Source organism: Tachyglossus aculeatus, unplaced genomic scaffold (assembly GCF_015852505.1).
Source record: "Tachyglossus aculeatus isolate mTacAcu1 unplaced genomic scaffold, mTacAcu1.pri SUPER_34, whole genome shotgun sequence".
NCBI classification, from domain to species: Eukaryota; Metazoa; Chordata; class Mammalia; order Monotremata; family Tachyglossidae; genus Tachyglossus; species Tachyglossus aculeatus.
In genome coordinates this window covers 1,043,597-1,055,162 of record NW_024044839.1, presented here as the reverse complement: position 1 = coordinate 1,055,162, position 11,566 = coordinate 1,043,597, and the positions used below count along the sequence as shown (strand labels likewise).

General features: G+C 51.0%; 1 protein-coding gene across 1 annotated transcript; it reads left to right on the top strand.

The window, feature by feature from the left end:
* Nucleotides 1-3,421: 3,421 nt before the first annotated feature.
* On the top strand, nt 3,422-11,445 carry TRIM65 (tripartite motif containing 65). Its single transcript, XM_038742128.1, has 6 exons — nt 3,422-3,835; nt 8,598-8,693; nt 8,836-9,069; nt 9,150-9,318; nt 9,543-9,608; nt 10,766-11,445. The coding sequence occupies exons 1-6, from the start codon at nt 3,422-3,424 to the stop codon at nt 11,344-11,346; spliced, it is 1,560 nt and encodes a 519-aa protein (XP_038598056.1). The 3' UTR covers nt 11,347-11,445.
* The last annotated feature ends 121 nt before the right edge of the window (nt 11,446-11,566 follow it).

The window sequence follows — 11,566 nt, the reverse complement described above, 5'->3', positions numbered from 1 at the left end:
AGTAATAATAATAATAATGGCATTTATTAAGCACTTACTATGTGCAAAGCACTGTTCTCTAAGCGCTGAGGAGGTTACAAGGTAATCAGGTTGTCCCACAGGCTCACAGTCTTAATCCCCATTTTACAGATGAGGTAACTGAGGCACAGAGAAGTGAAGTGACTTGCCCAAAGTCACACTGTTGACAGTTGGCGGAGCCAGGGCTGGAACCCATGACCTCTGACTCCAAAGCCCGGGCTCTTTCCACTGAGCCATGCTGCTTCTCCTGAGGGTACCCTTGTCACCCTCAGCACAGTGGGGAACGGGGGCACCCCAGGGTCTTAAGTGTGGATCAGACCCTGGTCTGAGGTGGCGGGGGTCTTGGGGGGGGTGGTCTCTCCCTCCCTGACCTGGGATAGGGGTGGGCAGGAGCAAAGATTACCCGACAATCAATGGGATTTTTTAATTGAATTTTTACCACGTGCAATGCACTGTATTAAGCACTTAGGATAGTGCAATAGAGTTGTACTCTACAAGCCTCACTTGCTCTCCCTGAAGCCCTGGGGAGAGTTTTTTCTTTTTGTTTTTTTTCCTTTGGCATGTGCATTTTTTGTGGTGTGTGTATTTTTTCCCCTTTACTATGTGCAGCACATATTCATTCAATTGTATTTATTGAGCGCTTACTGTGTGCAGAGCACTGTACTAAGCGCTTGGGAAGTACAAGTTGGCAACATACAGAGACGGTCCCTACCCTACAGCGGGCTCACAGTCTAGAAGAAACCAGCTGCACCCTTAATGGGACTCGAACCCACAATCCCTGGCTTAGGAGGCCAGTGCCTTATCCATTAGTCCACTGGGGCTAGTAAGTGCTGAGGTAGATACAATAATAATGATGGCATTTATTAAGCGCTTACTATGTGCAAAGCACTGCTCTAAGCGCTGCGTACAATCTAATCCGGTTGGATACAGTCCATGTCTCACATGGGGTTCACAGATGCAGTCCTCATTTTACAGATGAGGTAACCGGGGCATAGACGAGTGACTTGTCCAAGGTCACACAGCTGGGATAAGAACCCACGTTTGTACATATATTACTCTATTTTATTTGTACATACTTATTCCATTTATTTTATTTTGTTAATTTGTTAATATGTTTTGTTCTCTGTCTCCTTATAGACTGTGAGCCCACTGTTGAGTAGGGACCGTCTCTATATGTTGCCAACTTGTACTTCCCAAGCGCTTAGTACAGTGATGATGATGATGGTATTTGTTAAGTGCTTACTATGTGCAAAGCACTGTTCTAAGCGCTGGGGAGGTTACAAGGTGATCAGATTGTCCCACGGGGGGGTGGGGGGCTCACAGTGTTAATCCCCATTTTACAGGTGTGCACTGCACACAGTAAGCGCTCAATAAATACGATTGAATGAATGAGCCCAGATCCTGACAGCGAGGCCATGCTGCTTCTTAATTTTAGCTTGGGGGGGGAGTTTAAATTAAACATGAATAAGTTGATTCTAACTGCTGAGGGGAAAGGTTTTCGGGGAGGGAGACCCTCTCGTCCCCTTTCCGCCCCTCTTCACGCCTCCATTTCTGGTCCCCCTTTAATTTTACCTTGGAGGGGGGGTTAAATTAAACATGAATAAGTTGATTGGAACAGCTGAGGGGAAAGGTTTTGAGACCCTCTGGTCCCTTTTCCACCCCTCTTCACGCCTCCATTTCTGGTCCCCCTTTAATTTTAGCTTGGGGGGGGCGTTAAATTGAACATGAATAAGTTGATTGGAACGGCCGAGGGGAAAGGTTTTGAGACCCTCTCGTCCCCTTTCCGCCCCTCTTCATGCCTCCATTTCTAGTCCCCCTTTAATTTTAGCTTGGGTGGGGGGGGGGGGGGTAAATTAAACATGAATAAGTTGATTGGAACGGCTGAGGGGAAAGGTTTCGAGACCCTCTGGTCCCCTTTCCGCCACTCTTCACGCCTCCATTTCTGGCCCCACTTTAATTTTAGCTTGGGGGGGGGGGGGGTAAATTGAACATGAATAAGTTAATTGGAACGGCTGAGGGGAAAGGTTTTGAGACCTTCTGGTCCCCTTTCCGCCCCTCTTCATGTCTCCATTTCTGGCCCCCCTTTAATTTTAGCTTGGAGGGGGTTAAATTAAACATGAATAAGTTGATTGGAACGGCTGAGGGGAAAGGTTTTGAGACCCGCTCGTCCCCTTTCTGCCCCTCTTCATGTCTCCATTTCTGGTCCCCCTTTTAATTTTAGCTGGGGGGGGCGGTTAAATTAAACATGAATAAGTTGATTGGAACGGCTGAGGAGAAAGGTTTTGAGACCCTCTGGTCCCCTTTACGCCCCTCTTCACTCCTCCATTTCTGGTCCCCCTTTAATTTTAGCTTGGGGGGTTAAATTAAACATGAATAAGTTGATTGGAACGGCTGAGGGGAAAGGTTTTGAGACCCTTTGGTCCCCTTTCCGCCCCTCTTCACGCCTCCATTTCTGGTCCCCCTTTAATTTTAGCTTGGGGGCGGGGTTAAATTAAAGATGAATAAGTTGATTGGAACTGCTGAGGTGAAAGGTTTTGAGACCCTCAGGTCCCCTTTCCGCCCCTCTTCACGCCTCCATTTCTGGTCCCCCTTTAATTTTAGCTTGAGGGGGGGTTCAATTAAACATGAGTAAGTTAATTGGAACGGCGGAGGAGAAAGGTTTTGAGACCCTCTGGTCCCCTTTCCGCCCCTCTTCACGCCTCCATTTCTGGTCCCCCTTTAATTTTAGCTTGGGGGGGGGGGGGGGTTTAAATTAAACATGAATAAGTTGATTGGAACGGCTGAGGGGAAAGGTTTTGAGACCCTCTGGTCCCCTTTCCGCCCCTCTTCACACCTCCATTTCTGGTCCCCCTTTAATTTTAGCTTGGAGGGGGGGTTTTAAATTAAACATGAATAAGTTGATTGGAACGGCTGAGGGGAAAGGTTTTGAGACCCTCTGGTCCCCTTTCCGCCCCTCTTCACGCCTCCATTTCTGGCCCCCCTTTAATTTTAGCTTGGAGGGGATTAAATTAAACATGAATAAATTGATTGGAACGGCTGAGGGGAAACGTTTTGAGACCCTCTGGTCCCCTTTCCGCCCCTCTTCACGCCTCCATTTCTGGTCCCCCTTTAATTTTAGCTTGAGGGGGGGTTAAATTAAACATGAATAAGTTAATTGGAACGGCTGAGGGGAAAGGTTTTGAGACCCTCTGGTCCCCTTTTCGCCCCTCCTCACGCCTCCATTTGGGCTTTTCGGGCCCCTTCTTTTGCCCCGACTTGGGGCGGGGCGGGGCGTGAGCGGCAGGTGGGGCGACGTGATTGGCCGGCCGGCCGGCGGGGCGACGTGATTGGCCGGCCGGGCGGCCTGCGGGGCGACGTGATTGGCCGGCGCCCAGGCCGCGCGGGCGGGGAAGGAGAAGGGAAGATGGCGGCGGGGCCTCTGGAGGACAAGCTGGTGTGCCCCATCTGCCTGGAGCTGTTCGAGGAGCCGGTGACGCTGCCGTGCGGCCACAGCTGCTGCCGGTTGTGCATCGAGGGCCACTGGGGCCAGCGCCAGGCCGACACCGACTGCCCGGCCTGCCGGGCCCGCTTCCCCCGCCGCCCCGACCTGCGCAAGAACGTGGCCCTCAGCGACGTGGTGGAGGCCGTGCGGGCCGGGTTGACCTCTGACCCCGCCCCGGGCCTAGGCCCAGGCCCGGGGCCCCGTTGCCCGCGGCACGGCCGGGCCGTGGAGCTCTACTGCCAGACGGAGAGGCTGTGCATCTGCTGCGCCTGCACCGTGCACGGTTGCCAGGGACACCGGCGGGTGCTGATGGACACCGAGCGCCTCAGCCGGGAGGTGAGGCCCCGAGGCCCCTGCCAGAGAATCCTTCATCATCATCATCATCATCATCAATCGTATTTATTAAGCGCTTACTGTGTGCAGAGCACTGTACTAAGCGCTTGGAAAGTACAGATTGTCAATATATCATCATTATCATCAATCGTATTTATTGAGCGCTTACTATGTGCGGAGCACTGTACTAAGCGCTTGGGAAGTACAGATTGGCAATATATCATCATCAATCGTATTTATTGAGCGCTTACTATGTGCAGAGCACTGTACTAAGCGCTTGGGAAGTACAAACTGGCAATATATAGAGACAGGCCCTACCCAACGGTGGGCTCACAGTCTAAAAGGGGGAGACAGAGAGCAAAACCAAACATACTAGCAAATTAAAATAAATAGAATAGATATGTACAAGTAAAATAGATAGAGTAATAAATATGTACAAACATATATACAGGTGTTGTGGGGAAGGGAAGGAGGTAAGATGGGGGGGATGGAGAGGGGGACGAGGGGGAGAGGAAGGAAGGGGCGCAGTCTGGGAAGGCCTCCTGGAGGAGGTGAGCTCTCAGCAGGGCCTTGAAGGGAGGAAGAGAGCTAACTTGGCGGATGGGCAGAGGGAGGGCATTCCAGGCCCGTAATCGTAGTAAATAATCGTAATCGTAATAAATACGATTGATGATGGTGATGATGATTTATTGAGCGCTTACTGTGTGCAAAGCACTGTACTAGGCGCTTGGGAAGTACAAGTTGGAAACATAGAGAGACAGACCCTACCCAACAACGAGCTCACGGTCTAGAGGGCGAGACAGACATTAACGCAAATAGATAAAGCAATAAATTACAGATCAATCAATCATGTTTATTGAGAGCTTACTGTGTGCAGAGCACTGTACTAAGCGCTTGGGAATAACAGCGGCATTTGTTAATGTCTGCCTTCCCTTCTAGACTGGGAGATTGGCATTCATTCATTCAATCGTATTTATTCAATTCAATTCAATTCATTCATTCAATCGTATTTATTGAGCGCCTGCTGTGTGCAGAGCACCGGACTAAGCGCTTGGGAAGTACAAGTGGACAACGTACAGAGCCGGTCCCTACCCAACAACGGGTTCTCAGTCTAGAAGGGGGAGACTGACAGCAAAACAGGTAGGCAGGTGACAAAACAGGCAGCTCAATAAATGCGGTTATTGTTATTATTAATACTTGTAATGGTAAGAAAAAGGAAGCGCCCAGAAAGCGCCCAATAAATGCGGTTATCATTATTATTAATACTAGTAATACTAGTAATAACGGCATTTGCTAAGCACTCACTATGTGCCAAGCACTGTTGCAAGCGCTGAGTAATAACGGGAAAAAGGAAGCACCCAGAAAGCGCCCGATAAATGCGGTTGTCATTATCATTAATACTAGTAATAATAATAACGGCATTCGCTAAGCGCTCACTATGTGCCAAGCACTGTTCCAAGCGCTGAGTAATAACGGGAAAAAGGAAGCACCCAGAAAGCGCCCAATAAATGCGGTTATCATTATCATTAATACTAGTAATAATAATAATAATAATAACGGCATTTGCTAAGCGCTCACTATGTGCCAAGCACCGTTCCAAGCACTGAGTAATAACGGGAAAAAGGAAGCACCCAGAAAGCGCTCAATAAATGCGGTTATTATTGCCATTAATACTAATAATAACAGGAAAAAGGAAGCACCCAGAAAGCGCTCAGTAAATGTGGTTATTATTATTATTATTATTATTATTAATACACATAATAATAAGAAAAAGGAAGCACCCAGAAAGTGCTCAGTAAATGTGGTTATTATTATTATTAATGCTCGTAATAATAAGAAAAAGGAGGTGCCCAGAAAGCGCTCAATAAATGCGGTTCTTAGTATTATTATTAATACTCGTAATAATAAGAAAAAGGAGGCACCCAGAAAGCACTCAATAAATGCAGTTATTATTGCTATTAATACTCGTAATAATAAGAAAAAGGAAGCATCCAGAAAGCTCTCAATAAATACGGTTATTATTAATACTCGTAATAATAAGAAAAAAGGAGCACCCAGAAAGCGCTCAATAAAGGCGGTTATTAGTATTAATACTTGTAACAATAAGAAAAAGGCACCCAGAAGGCGCTCAATAAATACGGCTATTATTACTAATACTCGTAATAATAAGAAAAGGGAGGCACTCAGAAAGTGCTCAGTAAATGTGGTTATTATTATTAATGCTCGTAATAATAAGAAAAAGGAGGTACCCAGAAAGCGCTCAATAAATGCGGTTCTTCTTATTATTAATACTTGTAATAATAAGAAAAAGGAAGCACCCAGAAAGCGCTCAATGAATATGGTTATTATTAATACTCGTAATAATAAGAAAAAAGGAGGCACCCAGAAAGCGCTCAATAAATACGGCAGGGAATTTGTCTGCTGATTTGTTTTATGGTATTTGTTAAATGCTTATTATGTGCCAGGCACTGTACTTAGCGCCGCGGTAGATACAAGGTTGGACACAGTCCATGTCTACATGGGGCTCCCATTCTTAGTCTCCATTTTGCGGATTAGGTAACTGAGGCACAGAGGAGTGGAATGGCTTGCTCACGGTCACAAAGTAGACAAGTGGAGTCGAAATTGGAACCCAGATCCTTCCGACTTCCAGGCCCACACTCTGTCAGCTAGGCCACGCTGCTTCTCCTGTATATATGTATACCTGTATATATGCATATGTGTATATGTGTATATATATATATATGTTTGTACATATTTATTACTCTATTTTACTTGTGCATATCTATTCTATTTATTCTATTCTATTCTATTTATTTTATTTTGTTAATATGTTTGGTTTTGTATATATATATACACCTGTATATATATATATATATATATATATATATATATATGTTTGTACATATTTATTACTCTATTTATTTTACTTGTGCATATCTATTCTATTTTATTTTGTTAATATGTTTGGTTTTGTTCTCTGTCTCCCCCTTCTAGACTGTGAACCCGCTGTTGGGTAGGGACCGTCTCTAGATGTTGCCAGCTTGTACTTCCCAAGCGCTTAGTCCAGTGCTCTGCACACAGTAAGCGCTCAATAAATACGATTGAATGAATGAGTGAATACAGATTTTTTACTCTATTCTCCTTGTACATATTTGCTATTCTATTTATTTTATTTTGTTAATGTGTTTTGTTTTGTTGTCTGTCTCCCCCCTTCTAGACTGTGAGCCCGCTGTTGGGTAGGGACCGTCTCTCGATGTTGCCAACTTGTACTTCCGAAGCTCTTAGTACAGTGCCCTGCACACAGTAAGCGCTTAAGACTGAGCCCCCTCCTTCCTCTCCCCCTCCTCTCCCTCCCTGGCTTTACCTCCTTCCCCTTCCCACAGCACCTGTATATATGTATATATGTTTGGATGGATTTATTACTCTATTCATTTTACTTGTACATGTTTGCTATTCTACTTATTTTATTTTGTTAATATGTTTTGTTTTGTTGTCTGTCTCCCCCTTCTAGACTGTGAGCCCGCTGTTGGGTAGGGACCGTCTCTCGATGTTGCCAACTTGTACTTCCCAAGCACTTAGTACAGTGCTCTGCACAGAGTAAGCGCTCAATAAATACGATTGAATGAATGAATTATACGATTGAATGAATGAATGCCCAGGAGGCACTTCACAAGGGCCATAATTTAGTATTGGCCTTGTATCCACCCTAGCATCTAGTACAGAGTCAGCTGAGACGTTATCATCATCATTTCAGGGAGCACTTGGGGGAGAGCATCACACTGTGCATGTGGGAGAGTTCAGTAGCATAAAATGTCGAAGGGAATGGAAGAAGAGGAAATGAGGGCCTAATCAGGGAAGGCCTCTTGGAGGAGATGTGATTTTATTTAGTAAGGCTTTGAAGGCGCAGAAGGTGATCGTCAGCCGAATATGAAGAGGGAGGGATTTCCAGGCCAGAGGCAGGACGGGGGCGAGAGGTCAGTGGCGAGATAGATGAGATTGAGGTATAAGTGAGTAGGTTGACGTAGTAAGCGCTTAACATATACCAGGATCATTTTGTGTTACAGTTATTGGTATTATGCTGGCCTGTTTTCCTGCTCTAGTCATCCTCCACCTCCTAGGTCAGCATCTGGGGTCCCCTACTAGATGATGATGATAGCATTTATTAAGCACTTACTATGTGCAAAGCACTGTTCTAAGTGCTGGGGAGGTCACAAGGTGATCAGGTTGTCCCTCATGGGGCTCACAGTCTTAATCCCCATTTTACAGATGAGGTAACCGAGGCGCAGAGAAGTTAAGTGACTTGCCCAAAGTCACACAGCTAAGTGGGGGAGCTGGGATTTGAACCCATGGCCTCTGACTCCAAAGCCCGGGCTCTTTCCACTGAGCCACGCTGATGATTGTAAGCTCCTTGAGGGTAGGGACCATGACTGCTTATCAATCAATGGTATTTACTGTGTGCAGAGCACTCTACTAAGCACTTGGCAGAATACGGCAGAGTTAGTAAACCTGTTCCCTGCCCACGACGAGCTTACAGTCTAGATGTATATTGATATAAATAAATAAATGGCCGACACGGGCGTAAATGCTGTGGGGCGGAGGGGGGGATGAATGAAGGGAGCGAGGCAGGGCGACGGAGAAAGGGAGTGAGGGAAGAAAGGAGGGCTTAGGGAAAGCCTCTTGGAGGAGATGGACTTTCAGTAAGGCTCTGAAGAGGGGGGAAAGGTCACTGTTGGATGGTCTCGTCCTCTCGCCTCGGCCGGCCCAGGCGCACCTCAAGGAGAGCCTGGCGGAGAGCCGGAGGCAGGCCGTGGGCGCTCAAGATCAGCTCCACCAGCTGCAGCAGCACAGTGACGAGATCGAGGTACCGCTGCCGCCGCCGCCCGGGTCCCCTCCCCACCTCCCCCGGTTCCCTGGAGAGGAACCGAGCCCTCCGCGCCCCAGTCGCCCTGGAAAGGGACCGCCGGCCCCCATCCCGAGGCCCCGCGGCTGCCCCGTCTCCGCAGGACTCTGCCTCTACCCTGATCGTGACCGTCACCAACAAGCTGTCCTCCCTCCTGCGGGCCGTGGAGTCCTGGCGGGAGGAGGTGCTCCGGGGCCTCACGGGGGCTAAGGCCGCCGCCCTGGACCAGGCCCGGGACAACGAGAACCAACTTCGGGATCACCTGGGCGACCTAGCCCGGTACCAGCAGCAGATCGAGGAGCTGCTGGCCTGCCCCGACCACGTCAGTTTCCTCCAGGTACCTTGGGGCCGGGGCAGGGGGCAGGGCCGGGGGCGGTGAGGGCCGAGGGCCGACGCCGTCCTGTCCCGGGGCTTCAGGAGTCGGTGCGGCTGGCGGCCCCGGCGGCCCTGGCTGCGCTGCCCCCGCCTCAGTGGGACGAAGCCGGCCTGCGGGACGGACTGGAGGCCGTGCTGGCCCAGCTCTTCCGACTCCTGCTGCGCGAGGCCCCCCAGCCCCCGAGCCCCGCTCCCGCCGCCAGCCCAGAGGGTAAGAACGACTTTCGCCCATCTGACCCTGGGCTCCCAAGTGTCCACTGAAGGACCTTTCTGTTCCCCTCCCCTTCACACCAGGCTGGCGATCGCTGGCCAGCCATCCCCCTCCTAACGTAAAAACACACAAACGTAGCCGGCCCCGGTCCCTGTTGCAGAGGGGGTGAGGAGGGGGATCAGGCGGCTGTGTCCCCTCACCCCGGGCCCTCGCTTTGCCCACAGAGACCTCCAGATCCACCCCAGTGTCCTCCAGCCCACAGTGCAGACAGAGGAGAGAACTTCAGAAGAGTAAGGGGGCGGGATGACGGTGGGGGGGTGGGACGACAGCTGGGCCGGGAGTTAGGGGTCTGCACGGTCCGGCCCGCCCGCCCTCTTAGGGACATGGCTGCCTCCGGGGATTGTTGGGGCTTCTGTGCCTGCCTGAGGTGGCCCTGCAACCCGCTCTCCCCAGGATTGTCGTTCCCCTGCCATACTGAGCTTGTGAGTGTGTTTACATGTGTGTCTGCGCCTAGGTCTGCCTGTCTGTGCGTGTGTATGTATGTGCGTGCGCTTTCCCCCTCCAGTGCTCCTGTAATCCTGGAGGCCCCAAAGAGGGCTGCGGCAGGGAGGGGTAGGTGAGGGAGAGGTGCGGTTCCCCCAGCCCAACCCTGGAGACCACCAGAGTGGAGCGGGTGGGGAGGCGGGAGACCCGGACGTCAGGAGACCCGGGCTTGGGTCCCAGCTTTGCCCCAGGGCTCGGCACGTCACGTCACGCCCCTGAGCCTCCGTTTCCCCTTCTGTAAGATGGGGAGAAGACCCTCCTCCCTCCCCCTTTGACTACGAGCCCTGGCTGGTCGCTGTCCGGCCGACCTGATTATCAGTCAGTCAATCAATCAATCGTATTTATTGAGCGCTTACTGTGTGCAGAGCACTATACTAAGCGCTTGGGAACTACAAGTTGGCAACGTATAGAGACGGTCCGTACCCAACAGTGGGCTCATAGTCATATTAGCGAGCACTTACTATGTGCAGAGCACTGTACTAAGTATCTGGGAGAGTATGTGCAGCGCAACAGAATTAGCAGGCGTGTTTCCAGCCCATAAGGGGCTTACGGTCTCGAGGGGAAGGTGGATGTTAATATGAATAAATAATTCATAATGTATAACTTAAATAGCTGTACGTAAGTGCTGTGGAGTTGGGAGTGGGGTAGGGCGACGGCCCCAGCGCTGCCCACAGAGTAGGCACGTCACAGATCTCGGAGCGACTAACGAGCCCCGCGGCGACCGGAGAATATTCATTCCTTCATTTATTCATTCGGCCGTATTTGAGCAGTGTACTAGGCGCTTGGGAGAGTCCCATAGAACAAGAAACAGGCGCATTCCCTGCCCACAGTGAGCTTACGGCCTCGAATACGGTAACTAATGGAGCGTCCTGCTGCCCCCCCCCCACGTGTCTCCTCACGCTAGATTACCGCAACCTGACCTTCGACCCCGACACGGCGAACCGCTACCTGGCCCTGTCCTGCCAGAACCGGCGGGCCTCCCACGGGCGCAGGGCGGCGGAGCGAGGCCCGGGCGGGGACGGGGAGCGTCCCGGCCGCTTCGAGCTCTGGCAGGTGCTGTGCGCCCAGAGCTTCAAGGCCGGCCGCCATTACTGGGAGGTGCGCCTGTCTGACCACGCCGTGGTGGTGGGCGTGACCTACGCCGAGCTGGAGAGACGCAAGCGGGGCCACAACCCCAACAACATCGGGCGGGGGCCCTGCTCCTGGGGGTTGCAGGTGCTGGAGGACCACTACGAGGCCTGGCACGACGGGCAGAGCCAGCGGGTCGCAGACCCCCAGGGCCCGCCCACGCGGCGTCTCCTGGGCGTGGAGCTGGACCTGGCGGCCGGCTGCCTGTCCTTCTTCGGCCTGGAGCCCCAGACGCGGCTCCTCCACTCCTTCTCCGGCTCCCTGTTCACCAAGCCCCTGCACCCCGTCTTCTGGCTGTGCGAAGGGCGGACCGTCACTCTGTGCCAGCTGCCCGAGCCCCCCGCCGACCCCGTGTGAGCGGCTCCGGCCTCGACTCTGGGCCCGGTTCCTCCTCCTCCTCCTCCTCTTGAGGCAGATTCACTCATTCAATCGTATTTATTGAGCGCTTACTGTGTGCGGAGCACTGTACTGAGCGCTTGGGAAGTACAAGTTGGCGACATGTAGAGACGGTCCCTACCCAACAGCGGGCTCACAGTCTAGAAGGGGGAGACAGACCAAAACATATTAACAAAATAAA

Bases quoted from the DNA above. Each gene is read 5' to 3' on its own strand.
- TRIM65 (XM_038742128.1), top strand. From the start codon at position 3,422: ATGGCGGCGGGGCCTCTGGAGGACAAGCTGGTGTGCCCCATCTGCCTG. The intron at 9,319-9,542 runs GTAAGAACGACT...CTTTGCCCACAG, and splicing joins TCCCGCCGCCAGCCCAGAGG to AGACCTCCAGATCCACCCCA. The intron at 9,609-10,765 runs GTAAGGGGGCGG...TCCTCACGCTAG, and splicing joins GAGGAGAGAACTTCAGAAGA to ATTACCGCAACCTGACCTTC.